Source organism: Rhinolophus sinicus, chromosome 8 (assembly GCF_057876585.1).
Source record: "Rhinolophus sinicus isolate RSI-liver-muscle chromosome 8, RSI-T2T, whole genome shotgun sequence".
NCBI lineage: Eukaryota > Metazoa > Chordata > Mammalia > Chiroptera > Rhinolophidae > Rhinolophus > Rhinolophus sinicus.
The window spans coordinates 11154246-11173441 of record NC_142508.1 but is presented as its reverse complement, the minus strand read 5'-3'; the positions used below and the strand labels follow the sequence as shown (position 1 = coordinate 11173441).

General features: G+C 38.7%; 1 protein-coding gene across 14 annotated transcripts in view; it reads right to left on the bottom strand.

The window, feature by feature from the left end:
- Positions 1-19196, bottom strand: part of DGKI (diacylglycerol kinase iota) — a 377839-nt gene that overhangs the window by 79819 nt on the left and 278824 nt on the right. For all 14 annotated transcript variants that reach the window (XR_012490351.2, XR_012490352.2, XM_074315319.2 and 11 more), the window contains 2 exons: positions 3853-3932; positions 1559-1603 (listed from right to left, as the gene is read on the bottom strand). Coding sequence is in view for 12 of the 14 variants with exons in the window: in XM_074315319.2 (XP_074171420.2) it covers positions 1559-1603; positions 3853-3932 (125 nt within the window). In the remaining 2 variants the exon portion in view is untranslated. The remainder of the gene's footprint in view (positions 1-1558; positions 1604-3852; positions 3933-19196) is intronic.

Genomic DNA, 19196 nt, shown 5'->3' with positions numbered 1-19196 from the left:
CCTGAAATGTGTACTTTGATAAAATTGCAAAGGTTCAAAATGTCCATGAGTAAAAAATACACACTCCTTTTAAAAAAGACTCTTCAAATCTTAGAGCTACCACAGTGCCAATTTTTAAAAAGTAATGAACAGCTTTAGGCTTTAAAAGCATTATATTAAAAAAAATAAAATTACACCTCGATGGTGGCTCTAGGTAAACAGGCAAATTACGATGTGAGAAACAGTGTGCTCTCTAAAAAATAAAGTGGAAATTTGCCTTTTAATGGTTGGTTAAAATAGTCTCAGAAGTAGAGCTAATTTTCCCAATGGAAACACATCCTAGGTGAATTCACACCCTTTCCACTGCTGCCTGATGGAAGCAAAGGCTCTGGGATAATGGGGCACTTTGAGAAATAAGCATACAAACAAATAACACCACCAAGGCCATGCTGGTCATTCAGCCTCAGGACAATAAAGCTGCTTTGGCTGAGGGTACAGAGCATTGGCAGGGGAAGAAAGCTACCTAGAGCCTATAGGTGTAGGGTTTGAAAAATTGTTGTTTTTGTTATTTATGCAGAAGAATGCTAAATTGGAAGTTTCATGTGTAACAAAATAGGAGGTGCTAAACCAAGATTTACAAACTTAAACATCTTTAAACCCCTCCCCGCTGTGGAGGTATAAAAGGGTCTAGGAGATTATTTATTTGGAGAGCCATTGGCTCCCACACACCCTTCCCAGCATGCAAGGGTACTGGGCTTCTCGGAGCAAAGGGTGTTAGGGACTCCTCAGAGAGCTTTGTGTGTGTCCTGCCAGTTTGCGGGATACTGTGCACTGATCTGTGAATCATGCCTGAGAAATCGAATGGGTCAGAGGAGAGCTGGAGATTCCTGTGTGTAGCACAGCAGAGGTGGGGAAGTAGGGAAGAAAGTGCACTCCCAAAGACTGTTGCGGCAAACGATAGCTGTGTTCTGTGTGGACTGGAGGTGCATCATTAGAGACAGGCAGGCTGGGTTTACTGAATCGTGTCCAAAAGACCAGGATGGGCCAATCGGATCGCACTTCAGAGTTTTTTGGATGGCTGTAGGGAGCAGACAATTCACTTTCCTGGATGTAAGGGAGAAACATACAGCCTGGGTTGCTGATGGCAGCCATCTTGGACCAGGGAAACATCTAGACCAGGGGTGAAATTGACAGAAAAAGGAGAAGACACCAAAAATCCAGCAGAAAAATGCAGCATAAACCATGGACAAATGGTCCGTAAAATCCACCCTTGATTAAACTTTTTGCTCTAGTCCTGTCAAGTTTGAGTTAAGTTTTCTAGCATTTGGCAGCGAAAGCGCTTCACTATATAATCTTTTCTAAATGATGTGGGAGGAAATCCACAGTCAAATTTGTGCTAGACTAGGAGTGTCCAAAACCAGAAAAATGCAAAAGAATCAGAATGCCTACTTCACTTGGTTCTTAGAGTGAACTCTCTCTCTAGGGAAGATGTGAACTCTAATCCAAATGAGACCGTAATTGAAAAATGAACTTCTTTTGGCTGGAAGGTAAGAAACAGGGAGAGTAAATTATGTGTTACCTGGTAATGAACTCTGTGGGAGCCAGAAGAAACTGACTGCAGGTCCTAATGAGAAAATGGAAAAAAAAGATATATCCATAACTTAAAATTAGTTTGAATAAGCTGCCTCCACAACTCTATCAACTGACCTCCCAATTTACCGTTACTAAAGTCATCTGGGGACTAGCTAACTCACCCAAATTCATCAAGGTTAAACAAAGAAGACAATGCCAAAACTAATAAAAGCATACCAAGTTGGGCTGAAAGAAGAAAGGCCCTTTCACTATTGAAACATAAATTTTAAATCAGTGTTTAGAGGTACATAATATTTTATAATTGCAAGGATAAAGAAGACCAAAAGTAAAAAAAAAAAAAAAAAAAAAGACAGGCAATTTTAATAATTGGGGGTCACGTTGACTCGGCACCAGAACACTTGGTTTATGAAGAGAGCTTCTAAAGTCCCTTTAAGCCCTTTGAAAGAATTTATTTATCTCAGATCCGATACATACTGTCAGGGGAATTGTGTTTATACTGATAAGTTGCTTGGCAAACAGGTTTTCATAGACTGCAACAAGAAAATCACTGGGCACCTCTGTATGGTCACAAACCGCAAATTAATAGGGTTGAAATTAATGAGGTTTTACTGGCAGATTCCGAGAGCCTGGCTCCCTTTATAAAGTTTTATAACTAAGTTGTCACCAGAGTCCTGTCCTGCAGGCTTCCTTGTTAATGAGTATAGTGCTTCTATTTACAAATGTCAGCCTGGGTAACTGTCCTCATACCTGCTTCCCACAGGCTTTATCAGCTTCCTGTCTTTGCCCAAGTCAGTGTTAAACATTTCCCTCTTTGAGTTTGCTCTTTCCTATTTGCTTTAATCCCACTTTTAATTGAATATTGGTGTGATAAGCATGCCAATAAGTTGGTTTTCAACAAAGTCAATTTAACAGTTACGTATTTTGCTACTGCGAAATTTTGTTAGGCAAGTGTTAAGGGGGAAAAAAAGGGTTTGGTAGCAATTATGATTAATTTTTATTGCAGATTTTTTAAGTGAGGCTCCACAATAAAATTCAAACAGGATTTTTCAAAATGAGATGCTGTATATCCCAGGAATATTGGTTTAGACCGAAGGCACACACTGAAACGTTCACAAATTTTAACAAGCTAACGTTACCCTTAGTAAAAATAGCCCAATGAAGCCACAAGTATAAAATTTGTTGACTTTTCTTCTCTCACCCATATCAGTATTCAAAATTTGACATTTATCTCAAAGTATGTTACACTCACAGTTCCATCTCTATCTTTAACAATGCTGACGAGAAAAAATAATAATTTTTCACATTACTTTATGCCTCCTACCTGAATTGATTGCCACCAAAAGAGATACAATCTAATGTTCAAAGCTAACTGGCTACAGATGGAAAGGATTTTTAACACTATATATATATCTTCTTCATTTTTCACATTTCCTCATGTATAATGTGTTGTCTGGAAGAGGGGTTGCTCATATTGGGGTATCTATTAAAATCACCCAAAGCTTCAAAAATACAAATGTCTGGACCACATCTAAACAAGTGATTCTAAGGTGCATCTTTCATCAGGAAACAATGTAAAAAAAAGTGGCTATTCATGCTCTGTGCCATTTGTGAAAGGAAGAGAGTGAATATTCCCCATCACAGTTTTGCCAAAGCAACTAGGGACCTCTGCAGTGCTGGGTTGGGGTCTTCTGACTTTGCTGGTGCCGTTCAAATTCATGGGAATGTCATATATAAGCCTCTTTCTGTCTCCTTCTCAATGGTAAGATGAAATTGAGAAAAAAATAGGTCATTCTTTTGTGTTCTGACACAAATTCATATGAAATATAGGAGGTTTTTCTTTCCTGTAGGAGTTATATTTTTTAAATATAACTGTCTTTGACAAAGTCTGTGCTAGGTACAAAACATTAAATAAGCCCAACCCTAAGTTTTCTTTTATTATGTATCAGTGCCCTTGGAAATTCTGTATAGCTCAAAAGATACAGGCATGTCGTTTGGTGAGAAGACAAGGAGCTCCAAACCATAGGTACAGATCACACTAGAACAATACCACCGTGTAGTTAATCCAGTGGATCCTTTCCCATTTCAACCACCTGAGCAGGGAAGTTAGTGAGGAGGGGGGAGTGGGGGAGGGAGAAGCCACGGTGTATGCTTAAAAGCCAAGGCCACCACACGTCCATTTCCTCTCCAGATGCATCCTTTCAGAAGCAAATAAACATGGCGGATAATTGTTTACAAAAATGGAAAACTGAGCAGAATAAGAAATCGGCTATAGAAACTCACCTCCTGTAGGCGATCTATGTACATACGGCAAGTCTCCAAATCACAGTCTCCACGCACAACGAGAATACCCAGAGGGATGGCTAAGGGGGAAGGAAAGAGAAAAGTCTAAAATAACATATTTGATTTCTCTAGATTGGCAAACATGTGTTTCCGATGGTTAAAAAAGGAGTCTCATAAATATTATTGGGATTTTGGATCTTTCACTTCCCTTGTGAGCTTACGCTATTTCGGCAGCGGTCATATTCTTTCTTTGTGTGATCATATTGCCCCTTGAGACCTGGCCAGCCTTCATTTCATTTTGTCTCAGTGGCCCAGACATGAAGTTGAATATTACGGAAACAGTGGGTTGGCAGGAGCAGGCGGCTGCTCGTAGCCAGCTGATAATTTATACCTGCATTTGCAATACCCAATGTACCAGAGAGGAATTTAAAAAATCAGGATTCTGGGCACTTACGCTTTTCCATGCTGAATGCATGGGGCTTAATCTTTCTGTCAGTTTGCAATAGTTCCCTTTTTAAGAGACTCAACTACTCAAGGCAGTGTTGCTACCTGCTGGCCAACAGCAGAACTAAATAGGAATAAAATGCTTAAAAAACTAAAAAACAAAAAACAAAAAAAAACCTGGAGCTTCCAGAAGGTTCACAGCTTAAAAATCCAACTGATTTTAAAGATGGTCATTGTAAATGTGATAGCAGCAGGACTGCAACAAACAATAAGAAGAAGCTGTTAAGTGCCTTTAATACCATATTTAGGTGACAGTAAATGTCACATAGTGGTTTTCGTGAATAGAACCTCCTTTTTCAGATACAACCATAAGGTTCCTTAAATACTGCAAAACTGTCTCCGTCCCAAAACTTCAAAAATGCATGTGCATAATTCTAATTTTAAAAGTATACTACCCTGTTAAATCCATGACTGAACAAAAAGAAAAAATTCAAAATCTTGAATTAATTCACTAGAGACCAGCAAGCAGATATGACAATGGTGCTCATTAATGATTTTTAAAAGCTTTTCTTCATTTAATTTATTTTTAAAGCCCAATCATCAAAAAAAATGGGTCTGAAAATACCAAGGGCTCGGGCTTTAAAAACCAAAAATAGAGAGAATAAAGTACATTTGAAATGCATGGAAACATCATGAGGAACTCACAGAGTAATAGGGAAGGCGTACATATGAACAAAAATAATAATAAATGTAACATAGAGTATATTAAATGTATGAACTTAGTCATTTGAAAACTATAGGAGAGAGAGAGAGACTATAGCCTGAAAGACAGAGTTTAGGCTTTTAAAGGACATAGAGCCCCTTGAACTCTTTTCATCAGAGAAGCAAGGCTGGTCTAGAGAAAAAGAAATAGAGTGCATGTCTCAATATTACATCCCATGGTGGTTTCCACTGGGAGATCCATACCACCGTCCCATTCCTTTAGGTTCCCAAAGTCCTACATGCATAAAGCTTGAAAGCATCCACCATCTTGTAGAAAGAACGATGTAATTCTGAGAATGAGTGCAAACTCTCTCACCTCAGGAATAAGACGTGTTTACCTACACAGCCCTCATGGCTGGTAAAGAAATGGTAGACTGTCAACAAAAGTTTGTAAAAAGAAGAAAGACAGAGAGGCTTAGGGCCTGTTCAAGTGTGAAAGAGGAAGTGAGTCTTTAAGGGCTAAGTCAAGTTTCCAGGATAGGCGAAGAAACAACTGTTTGGAGCAGGGGTAGAGAGTGCGCATTGGGTTGGAGCCTGCCTTTGCCCGTTCTTCTAGAAGCTAAGCAGGAGAGGCGGTAACCAGACAAGTGAGGAACCCTGCAACTATCATATGTGTTTGAGAAATACAAGTCTGGAAAAATACTTCTCGTTTTTTTTAATATAAATAGACACATCAGAAATGTCTTCAGTACGGTAACCATGCACCTTTGAAAGAAATAGAAGGGAAATTCAATAAGGAGATCCCTAAAAAGCAGTGATTAAAGTGATCCTCAGCTTGACGACTACTAAATAGATCCAAATGAAGTGATCCACAGAGGTAAGGGAAGAATAAAGATCTCTAATGGTTGAGAAATGATGAAGAAAAGCTACAATTTTGATCTGGAAAGTAAGCCAAAGGTTGTGGCAATAGAATATAGCTAAAATTAACAGGGGAGCGCATGTTAGAATCTTGCTTAATGATATTTTCTCTTAATTTCAAATGTGCAAATCTAGAGAAATGAAATGTCATCAATATTTATCCATTTCTTAACTTAGGAGACATATTTGTAGAAACACTGGAGTCCTGTCAACACCTCTGATACCCTTCTATTATCAATGCTTAGAGTTAGTCTGGTCATAAACTCAATGTACTTGGTAGAGGTATTTTAGACTACAACTAGAGATTGGATACTCCAGACCTGGAATCAAGGTGTAGCTGGGAAAGTTTTCAAACACACGTCATTCATTTGTACTATGAGTATAAAATCAGCAACTTTGCCTATTCCTCAAGAAGCTGATTAAGAGAAACTGTGCTTTTGATTATTAGCTATTAATTGGGCTTAAGAAGAAAAAAGAAAGGCATCCTCTACCAAAACTTCATAGCATGATTACTGACAATTGTCAAATTTATCCTACGATGGTAGCAACATGCAGTAAAGGATTTATAGTCATTGTCTCCTGGATTCGAACCCCAGTACTGCTTTGGTCTTATGAATTACTCACATTAGCTCTTTGGTCTCGCAAGTTACTCAGTTCTTCTAATCCTTGGATTGAAGACTATGATATTTAGAATAGACATCTTCCAGGATTTTGCAAATATTAAAAGCAACATTATTCTCCCTTACTTCCTTGACTCTCTTTTGAGCATCTTTAGCTAGAAAATGGATATATCCAATCATCTATCTTTTAATTTATCATAATACTATAAAGAATAGTTGGTAGCAGTTCCGTAAATTATATTCCTTTTTACTTAAAACTAACTTCTATTCTTTCTGTGATGGGAAAAAGAACTATAGTGTAAAAATGTAATCCGGCACTTCCATTTGCAGCTTTACATGGTGAAGAAAAAGGAGACATTTGCGGAAAATTACCACCTTCCTTTTTGCCAATTGGCAAAAATTCACTGATGTTTCCCTCACCTGAACCAGGAGCAGGAAGAGTCACCTGAGGATTAGCATTACTGTCCCTGAACTTGATGACTCATCTTATTTGGCTTTAGAGATTTTACTTGCCTCCGATAAGCATCAGCTAATACTCAACCTACATAATGAAACTTTCATTGCAGGGATCAAAGGGAATTTACAAGTTCTAACTAAGCAATAAAGAACAAGCTGGTTTCTAGATTAAGATGGCGGATTTAACACACACTTCTCTCTCACCAGAAATGCTATTTAATTATAGTAAACGGATGTTTAAAAGACATAAACCAACAAAAAAGAAGTGAAAAGGGGAGGAGAAAATAGTGACAAATAAAGCAGATGAAAAGCAGGTACCTGACCCAGAGTCCCTATAGAGTCCAATTCTAAACCATGGGTAAAGATAGATGAGAATGAACACAATTTACACTGCAAAACCCTCAGAAGACTTGTAAACTGGCAGCATCAGGTACCTCAGGAACCAAAGCTAAAGGAGGCAGCTAAAATAAGAACCGCTGGATGTTAGATCACTAGATTCCACCCACTTGGCAGGTGCAATTACTTTACATAAAATGGGGACTAAATGATCATCTACAGAATGTAGAGATCCCCAGCTTTCTTCCATCATCACCCCAAAAGCTGGCAGCCGGAACCCTACCTTCTTGGAAATCCGAAGGCTCTTCTCTGGGGAGTCCACAGAGACATGAGAGAAAATATCCCTCCATTAAAACTCCATGTGCTTGTGGGCCAGTGGGCTCTCAACCACAAGGTTGCTGGTTCAAAGTCCCACAAGCGATGGTGGGCTCCGCCCCCCGTAACTAAGGTTGAACACGGCACCTTGAGCTGAGCTGCCTCCTGGATGGCTCAGTTGGTTGGAGCGCAGGCTCTCAACCACAAAGTTGCCAGTTCAATTCCTCGAGTCCTGCCAGGGATGGTGGGCAGCGCCCCCTGCAACTAAGATTGAACATGGCACCTTGAGCTGAGCTGCCTCCTGGATGGCTCAGTTGGTTGGAGCGCGTCCTCTCAACCACAAGGTTGCCAGTTCAATTCCTCGACTCCCACAAGGCATGGTGGGTGGCGCCCCCTGCAACTAGCAACGGCAACTGGACCTGGAGCTGAGCTGCGCCCTCCACAACTAAGGCTGAAAGGACAACAAGTTGAAGCTGAATGACACCTTCCACAACTAAGATTGAAAGGACAACAACTTGACTTGGGAAAAAGTCCTGGAAGTACACACTGTTCCCCAATAAAGTCCTGTTCCCCTTCCCCAATAAAATCTTTAAAAAAAAAATCAATGTGCTTGTATTTTTAAAAGATGAAAAGAAGAAAAAGCATGAGCATCATTCAGAAAACAAAAAATAATAATCCTTAAAAAAATTCATAAAATAGCGTTAAATAGAAAGGTTAAAAGATGAAGCTGAGGAAACATCCACAGAACAGCAAAAATAAAAAGGCATAAAATAGGAGGGAATAGCTAAGAAAAATAAAAGACTGGTCCAGATGATCCAACATTTAAATAATACGAATTCCAAAAACCAGAGAAAAAGAGAGAAGTAATTACCAGAAACAAACTAAAAAATAATAATAAAAAAATTTCTTAGAACTGAAGAATATTCATTTCCAAATTGAAATGGCCCAACAAATGCCCAGTACAATAACAACAGAATAGTAGGAAGACATTTTAATTTGAAATTTAAGAATATTAGGGACAGAAGAGTCCACACACTTGCAGAGAAGAAAAAAAACAGAGCATACAAAGGATCAGGATTAGATGGTTTTAAAGTTCTTAAGCAATTGTAGCGTCAGGAACCACACCTTCAGAATTCTAAGCCTTTTACACACAATCCAAACTATCAAACAAGCCCAAGGATTGAACAAAGGACACACACTCTACCAAAGAGCTACTGCTGTACTTGCCCCAACAGAAGTTTGCAACAAGAATGAGGATCGTGCGGGATGTAACCAGTGAGGATCAATAAGGAAGAAAAGCAAAGGAAACTTCCACGGGGATGGGGCTAGAAGATCCAAGATGACAGATCTATTGGGCTACCAAACAATGCGTATTGGAACACTGTATCTCAAGAGACAGATATGTTAGATTCTCATACTCCTTGGACAGTTATTTTTCAATCCAAGGGAAGAATGCCCCGGTGAGTCTGAACCAGTTTCTTATGTATGTAACAACACTGGATCACCTCCAGACGTGGTCTGCCTGGACCTGTTCTTTAGAGCAAGAGTCAGGTCATGGTGAGGCAGAAAAACTCGAACAAGCCCATTCTCTTTAACAATATTTCAACTTGATAGCTACAACTCACCCTAATGGCCTGACAAATGCTTCCCAGAACTCAATCATTACCTTGCCCACTAAGTCCTCTCTGAGTGGGCTCACGCGCACTCTCAGGGAAGCTGAGGCCAGACAATAATCCAGACTCTTTTCAGCTCTCCTGAGAGCCTTTATCTAAAAGTGCAAGCATCATCTTTTCCTACACAGGGAGGTGTAGGATTGCTTCTCAGTTGTTCGAAACCACTCAATGTCTGGTTCAGGGATGCATACATTGGTGGTAAATATGTATCCATCAAGAGAATGGCAAATACAAAAATTAATATACTCGTCTTGGTAGGGGAAGGGTGAGGGGAGGTACTGGTTCTCTTTCTTAATTTGTGTGGCAGGCACATGGATGCCCATTTTACCATTAACCTTTAAACATGTGCATTTTATATGCATACAAATATATATGTGTATACATCTGTATGTATATGTATCTATACGAACAAACAACATATATGATTGGAACAAGTATGTGTGTATATAGACAGACAAACAGGAGGTATTTCAGAATTAAAAATAAGTAATATAAGCTATCGGTGGCAATTGATTTTAATGATAATGGTGCCAAAGTTCACTGCATAGTTTCAGAGATGTTCTCTAGGAGGTTTTTTTTCTTAAAGTATCAATCAGTATCAAATAGGAAAAAGGAGAAAACTGTAGAGAGGTAATCAAATCCCCCAAAATGATAGCTATTGCTGCAATCCATTTCCACCGATGGACACCAAGCATAGTAAGCAATCAAAATCCCCACGGCTGTGGTGACGTGTGTAACAGGAAGATCTGCTTTATTTGGGCCTCAGATGTCTCTAGAGCAGCACATCTAATGCAGCAGCCATCAGGCAGATGTCAGAGTGAGTAACTGAAATGCAGCCAGTGTGAGTGAGAAAGTGAAGTTTTTCTCTCATCTTAATTCTAATTAATTTAAAGTTTAAATAACCATGTGTGGCTAGTGAGCGTTACAGTTTTGGTCTCCGGGGAATCAAGAACTTGAATTTCCTTGGTACCAGATTCTGTATATGTCCAAATCATCCATGTTTTAACCTTTCCACAGGTAGGGCACAGAGCCAATAAACAAAAGCTGCGTTTCTCTTTGACTTTACCCATTTGCCCTTTCTCATTTCTAGCAAATGTATTCCTTGGCTGATTGAGGACAATTTATTTCCCTTACTCTATAGCCTACCTTTCTTATCCTAGCTTCCTTATTCATTTCTCTGTCCTTCCTTCTAGGTATTTGGGTATAAATGACTAATAATTGATTATAGGGTTAATCCTCTAAGAAGCACTTGAGTTTTAACGTGTTTGAAATTTGGGCTAACATGATTGTGACAGACTGAATGTTTGTATGCCCCCCAAATTCGTATCCTGAAGCCCTAATTCCCATATGGTATTTGCAGAAGCGGCCTTTCGAGGTAATTAGGGTTAGATGAGGTCACGAGGGTGGGGTCCTCACCATGGGATTAGTGCCATTACAAGAAGAGACATCACAGAGCTTGCTTTTGTGGGCTCTTTCTTTCCCTCCCTCCACCATGCGACAGCACAAAGGCAGTCTTTTTTGAGCCAGGAAGAGGGCTCTCAGCAGAAACCATATTAGCCAGCACCTTGCTCATGCACTTCCAGCCTCCAGAACTATGAGAAAAAAAGCTTTTGTGGTTTAAGCAGCCCAGGATATGGTATTTTGTTATGGCCGCCCAAGCAGACGAAGACACTGAGAAAGCTTTGACAAATTTAGGTACAGAAATAGGGGGAAAAAATGGAGTTAACTGGTCATCCTCAGCCCTAAGAAAATTATACAACCAATTACTTCTTTGCAGCCAAACCATGAGCCTTGCCCAGCTCCCCTCTCAGGGTTCCCCTCTCCGGGTTCACCCGGCCTCCATTAACCTCCTTTCTCTCCTTCTGTTTGTTTAAGTGCCACATAATCCAGAACGCGATTAAATTAATTAGTAAAAAATCCGTGATATATTTTACATGTGCATGCTCTGGATTTTATGTGTGAAATAAAATGCCAACAGGTCACACTAATTAATTTTGTCTTTTATATTTGATGTTAGCATGACTTGAACTCATTATGCAAATTTATGCCAAATAGTGCAGAAATTAACACTATTCATCTTCAACAAATCCAAAATCTTCTAGCAATCACTCCACTAGTGTACTCTTTTATCTGCAAAACACTTCTAAAGTGCATATGCACTAAAATAAAATATGTAAAATATGGTTTCTAAAATATATATTTCACCACAAATGATAAGTAAAGTCAGGGAATAGACAAAGCTCAGGTACCCTACATATAGGATTGAATTGCCCAAAACTTTAAAAACCAAAGTTTTAAAAAGCTATTAAATGGGAAAGGTCTAGAGTGTTAAGAAAAGTTGAACAATGTTTTATAAATAATTGGAGGTGTGATGCAAAAGACAATCAAATAATTTCCTCAAACGAATTAATTATTTGATCAGAAAAGAACAAAAGACACCTGTGGAACAACTCGGAGGTGAACGCCCCTCCCAGAGATCTCTGAAGCAGATTTTCTTCTGGGACACCCACAGGGCTGTGCCTGAATTGCGTTGAGGCCCATGAATTCTCACTAGAAGGGAATCTGAGGTCAATGAAAATGTGAACTTTGTGAGTTTGCAGATGCAAAACTGTTTCCTGCAGGACTGAACTAGGAGTGCTTGTCCTGGCACAGCTGCTCTGAGCGGGGCCTGGTCGTCCAGAGGAGTGGCCGTGGTAGAAGAGGCAGGTTGTTGAAACCATTCATTTCCTTATGTTAGTGAAACATACATACCTCTACCACTGGAAAAGCCAGCTACGCCAGAACACATCAGACTTTTTCTATACACATCCTCTGGGACCATGACCTAATCCATGTTATAGATCAAGATACACACGCTTGAGTCACGTTACAAGGTTTGATGCTGTATACACATGTCATAATATGACGGATCTACACCTGGGTGGAATAAATCTGGTTGAACAGAAAAATGATAATTACGATCATATGATCTGAACCAGGAGAAGAAAGAGGAAGAAGAGGAACAAGAAGATCAGGAGGAGAAGGAGGAGACAAGGGCAGGAAGCCGAGGACTGAGGAGGAGAGGAAAGAGAAGGAAATAATTTACATTAACATAAATAACGTACCAATTTTATTGTGTGATTTCATCTTTGCACAATCCTAAGAAGTGGATATCATTTTTCCTGTTTTTAAAATAAGGGAACTGTGTCTCAGAAAAAGTAGGCAATAGGTACTAAACGTAAACATCACAACTACTAAATGGAACACTCAGAGTTCACCCTGGGTTTTCTTTACTCAAGAGCATCGGTTCTGAGCTATTCCTATTTCTCATCAAACTTGGGCCACACAGAGGATGGAGTCTCTCCTAGCTCAGCACTGAGCTCAGAGAAGTGAAACCAGAAGCTGGCCACAGGTTGACCAAGGAATGACGATAGCGTCACAAGTCCCATAGCTAAAGCTACGGAAGAACTGGGGAAAGGCTGTGATTAGCGGGAAGCAGAGCCAAGTAAACAATTCCAGGCCTGGACAGTGAAGCAGGACCCTGGGACTCAGAAACTATGAGTAAAGTCAAACATATGTTCACGAATTTATTTGACCGGAATGGCATCACATTTAGAGACTTCTCACCCCCCTCCCTTTCCAATCGGCCAACATCAAGGGTTTTATAGACTGTGAGTCAAACTTATCAAAACTGTTGACAGGCTTGCTGTAACCTTGCCTTTCATTTAGGGGTCAGAGGATTAAACTGACTGTTGCTTACTTTATAAAGAAATGCAACTATAAAATTGTGAGCAGGATGCTAAACATTATGGGGATAGTAGAGACATCAGACTGTAACCAGAATTGCTTGGGAAAATCACAAGACTTGTGCTAATTAAAACCCTTGCATTAGAATTTCCATTATGGAACTGAAGGGCTGATTAAGAGTTAACATAAACTAAACATAAATCCATGCTCTCACTTGAGGTGGAAAATGTTCATTACTTCTGATGTACAAGACATTCAAAAATGTTTCCCATGGACTTCTCGACAGACTGTTTACTAAACCTTAGTTTCAAATATGGTTACCACTTGACATTATTAATTTGGTAGTTTTTGCTATAATAGGTATTCTCATCCCATTCATTTTAATGTTTAATTATCCTTGGTAAATATATATATATATATATATATATATTCAAGGAATTTTTAATTACAGATACTTCTGATCATTTTGATTACTCAATGAGCTTATCTTGCTCTTGATTATTTTGCAATATAGTATGTAAAGATTCTATGTAAATCTTTACTATCATGGTACTATTATTTTAAAAAAGAAAAATCAAACAAACAACAGGCTCAACATGGAGTCACTTGTGTTAAGCCCCATGTCAGCAAACCAAGACTTGATACCTAACCTTTTTGCAGTTCCAGCTTTTCCTAGGAATGTAACCTTTAACCAGTCAATATGAAATTATCTGGTGAACACTAGTGAGGTCATCTGCTGGATAGATCTCGGCCTTTCCCTAAAGGAAGGTGACTTTGCCTGAAACAATTTGCTCTTTTGATAGTAACTTCCTTTACTCACCCTCTTTCGGACTATAAAAGCCTTCCATTCTGTACAGCTCTTCAGAGTTCCTTTCTATTTGCTCTATGTGATGCTGCTCAATTCATGAATTGTTAAATACAGCCAATTAAATCTTCAAATACACTCAGTTGAATTTTATTTTTTAAAACAACCTACCTACCTGGGTTATTGTAAAGATTAAATAAGTCGATGCTGGTAGAGCACATAATATCTGCAAATCCATTTTATATGCACCTCTCTAAGCCTTATTAAATTCATCAATTTTCCCTAATTCTATTATCAACATATACTGGCCATTCATAAAGCCTCAAACCAATTTTAGCAGACCAATAGTGGTAACTTTTATAGCAGATAATGTGTTGTACCAAAGTCTGCTAAGGCTGGAGCTAAACCAAAGCTCATAAATAAAAGAATCAACCAAACCTACAAGGAGATGAGAGGATTCATAGCTGGCTGCTTTATGACACAAGCAGAGACTCTCAGAGCCAAAGCAAGAAAGAGTCACCCTTGACACTAAATCCACATGAAACTGTTAATGGGCTTTATACACGGAAAAAACTCACAGCAGCTAATTCATTCCCTGCATGATACTATGATACATTCAGCAAGGTGTTACTATGGAAAGAAAGGGCTGAAAGCTAAGCATTTAAAAAAAAAAAAGAAAAGAAAGAAAGGATTTAATTATCTGACATATGAGCAATTACAGTGCAATTCCAATTAAAACAGAATTGCAGCTAAATGGACCTATTTGCCTATTCAAATCACAAACAAAACTATTATCAATGGGATCATTAAAAGAAGGTATGAGAACTTAAAGCAAAGCACCTCAGAACTGCAAGGTTTGCAAAGATTAGTTTTTGAGCTCTAAATATATACATAAAAATATTAAAAATGCAGAGGCTCCATTGAGGCTAAATAAAAAGGCTGTCACTTTCTGAAAAGAACAATAGATATAATCACAGAGTTAATAATTCATAAACTAGGAAAGTATTTATAACAATATGGTAAATGATCAAAAATGTAGATAATTTTAGAATGAATGCATTTTACGTTAATACTATTCATAGATGTATTTTTTTAAACTTGACATTTCCTTAAGCATCAATTTTAGATTTATTGACATAATCAATTCAGTTTATGTCAAGTATGCATTTTCTTTCCACCAATCTATATGCAGTCTTAAGAAACCAATAGTATGAAAAAGAAACCGTTCCCTAGAAAATAATATGGGAGAAAAGCTAAGTAAGCTTAGTTTTGACAATGGCATTTTAGATACAACACCAAAAGCATGATCTATGAAAGAAAACATTGAGAAGTTAGACTGCATTAAATTAAAACTTCTGCTCTGTAAAAGACACTATTAAGAAAATAAAAACACAAGACAGACTGGGAAAAAAATTCTTTGCAAAGACTGGTATTTAAAATATACAAAGACTCTCAAAACTCAAAAATAAGAGTGTTAATTAAAAAGTGGGCAAAAGATCTGGACATCTCATCAAATAAGATATACAGTTGGTAAATGAGCATATGAAATATGTGCTTGACATCATATGTCATTATGGAATTGTAAATTAAACCAACATACCATCTATTAGAATAGCAGAAATTGAAAAAAACTGACAACATCGAATGGTAAAGAAAATGTGGAGCAACAGGAACTCTCATTCATTGCTGATGCAAATGCAAAATGACACAGCCACTTGGGAAGATAACTTGCCAGTATCTTCCAAAACTAACCCTTACCACATGATCCAGCAATTACACTTCTTGGTATTTACCCAAATGAGGTGAAATATATGTCCCCACCAAAAAATTGCACATGAATGTTTATAGCATGTTTCTTCCTAATTGCTAACCCTTGGAAGCAACCAACGTGTCCTTCAGTAGGTGACTGGATAAACAAACTGGTCATCATACGATGGAATATTATTCAGCAACAAAGAGAAATGAGTTTTCAAGCCACAAAAAACAATGGAGGAACCTTAAATGCATATTAGGAAGTGAAAGAAAGAAGCCAGTCTGATATGGCCACATACTATTTGATTCCAACTATATGGTATTCGGAAAAAGGCAATATTATGGAGACAGTGGAAAGATCAGAGGTTGCCAGGGGCTACAGGGGAATAAGATACAGTGCAGGGAGTATTTAGGCAGTGAAACGACTCTATATGATATTGCCATAGTGGATACATATCCTGTATCTATGAAAGCCCATAAAGCTGTAGAACACAACAGTGAATCCAAATGTAAAGTATAGACTTGAGTTAACAATAAAATATTACATTGGCTCATCGATTTTAACAAATGTACCAAACTAAAGCAAAGTGTTAATAACAGGGGAAGCTGTGTGCTCAAGGCGTCGGGGGATGTTGAAGGGATATATAGAACTCTCTGTACCTCCCACTTAATTTTTCTGTTAACCTAAAACCGCTCTAAAAATAAAGTTTATTCATTTAAAAAAAAATAAAAAAGCAAGAGAAAAGAAATTGTTCTGAATTTCCTATAGACAGATACTTTGCTGATATCAGAGAATACTGACGTATAGAAAAATAAATGTTACCTACTTTCTTATCCATGGGTTAACGCTCTTCAGGAAGTTACCAGGATGATGGGAACGAGGGACTAGAAGTAAAAATCCAGGTGGGGAGGCAGGGGACTAGAGGAAATAAGGAAAGCCCTAAAGGAGCACGGACGGGGACAAATGGAATTTTTCCATTTTACCTCATTAGTTCCAAATGTGTCAGGATTTCAGAACTGAAATTCTAACTATCTGATACCTGACAATAATTACACAGAATGAGTTTACAATATTTCAATCCATTTTTCCCCCTCTTTGTGCCACAGGTCCATTTTATAACAACCTGTCGTCATTAACTGCCCACTGCTCACCTGGAACCAATAGGGGAAACTGACAGCCGTCTTAGCATTCAAAAGCAAATTTATACCTCACCCTGCCATGCCTGGGGTCTGTCAAAAGTTTCATAACCCCTGGTTCTTATGATTAAAAATGATCCTATAGTTTGAATTCCCATAGCTTCAACTACACGGAGCCTTTTCCATAGTTAATTCAAAATGTCATCCATTAGATAAAAGTAACTATGTTGTATTCATTGCACTCTACGTGAGAATAATACTTTGAAGGTATGCTTTCTAGAAACTAGCAGGTTCATTACATATTGGGGTTTCAAACTACAGGTTAAATTCTACTTTTTATTCCGAAAATATACTACCTGAGAAGGCAACCCAAGGAACATTTTTTTTTTTAATCTTTTTTTCAAATGATTTGGCATCTAAAATCTTGAATAACAACTCCTAGTATTCATTTTCACTAAATTTTGCAAATGTGTATCATATATACAAGGAGTTGTGCCAAAACATTTTTCAGGTCTATAGGTCACTCACTTAATTACTCAGCACAGAAGTTGTAAGGATTTTCTCTCGTGCCAAGGACAACTCTCGTGCTAGGCATTAGGCATACAATACTGAGTACGATACAGTACCTGCCTGCAAGGTGTCACAGACTAGGAAGAGGGGAGTAAAATAAAATCATCCTAGTAATTCCATACCTTGTGATAGAAATCCTGAGATGAGAACCAAGTGTGTTTAGGACCCAGAGGAGCTGTATTTCTCCCAGGACAGGACATACTTCTATGAAGTTATTTCCCAAGTAAAGAAAATGAAGCAGTTTGCCAAGAGAGATGCGTTTTTCAGACAAGGGGAATTCTCTAAGTCTTAGACATCCTTAGACTCTAAGAAACCAAGGCATGACGAGAAGCAAAAGTTTAGGACATAGAAAGATAGGTAGGTCCTGAGTAAAAGGGGGTGAGGCCAAGGGCAGAGGTTGTTTTGGTTTTGTTTTGTTTTGTTTGTTTTTTAGCTATGGAGCTAAGAAGTTAAAGGGTTTCCAACACAAGAGGAAGGTTTCAGACTCACATTAACCAAGAAGGCTTTACTGTTCCCCTTTGCTTGACTCAATTTTTAGATAGGTTTCTTCCTGACTAGAGGCCCAATTCCCCGTTTCTTAAGAATATTTACTTCAGAAGAGTTTCAATTGTAAATGTTTTCTCTGTCCCCTTTGAGAGGCATATCTTTTCAGCGCTGTTGCCAGTTTGACAACCAGGGAATGTTTTTCTCAGTGAACTGGGAACTACCCCTTTGAAATATAATCACTCAAGGAAGATAGTGCCCCTATCTTCCAGTCTCTAGGACTGGATAGGAGCCTAAAGTGACAATTAGCAATCACAGATAGCCTAATCAATGACATTGACTAACGTCCCCCACATTGTCCTCCACTATTTTCCTTCTCACTCACTCCAGTGCTTAAACATTCTCCCGCCTGTTGTTACAGCAGAGGTGAGTTCACTTCCTCCTTCCTATGGCAGCAGTCTCGAATAAAGCCTTCCTCACCTGTTTCATTTCCAGTGCAGTTTTTCTTTGACAACAACTTAGAAAAATCACTGGCAGAGAAGTGGAAGACAAAGGACTGGCAGACGAGGTGAGAGGCAAGAAGGAGAGTTAGGGAGCCATAGCAGAGTATGAGATGAGCAGTGGTGAGGTCTGGAATAAAGAAGTGGCAGTCAAGATAAGAAAGGAGAAACATATCAGAGAGATATTAAAGTCACAGAATGAACTCCATGATGAAGTCCACGGCGAGAAGGAATTGTTTACAGTGGCCACGGCAGTTACAACCTTTTTCGAACTTGCCTGATAGCACAGTGAACGGAGGCCTGCTGAGCTAGAGAGACTGCAGGAAATCAAAGAAGGCAGGAAAGATTGAGATTGAGATTGAGATTGAGATTGAGAGAGAGAGAGAGAGAGAGAGAGAGAGAGAGAGAAGGGCGGATAATGAATATAAAAGAAAGTGGCCCTCGTAATGATGAATGACAAAGACCACTGATAAATGTCTCAAAAACATCTGATAACACCTAAAATATCTGAAAGGGGTCTCTGCATTAGAATGTTAGAATGTTGTTCCAGACAGCATTGGGGAAAGACTGTTCTCAAGCCTGGAGAACCAAGAGTAGAGAGAGGAAGGAGGAGGAAAGGGGAGGCCAGGACTTCCCAGACATCCATCGAAAGCCTAACTTCCAACACCTCAGGAACTAGGAATTAGTGACAAATCCTTTTCTTTTTCTCCTTTCAATCATCACCATACAGGACATGATAAACAGAAAAGCAGAAGTGAGAGAAAAATCCAGAAAAAAAAAGATGTTAAAGCAGTCTTCTGAACAAAGATACAAGGAGTCAGATGGAAAATGCAATCCAATCATGGCTAGCATGTTCAAAATTGCATGAGTTTTCTTTTGTCCTATTGCTGATGAATTAGGTTCCCAT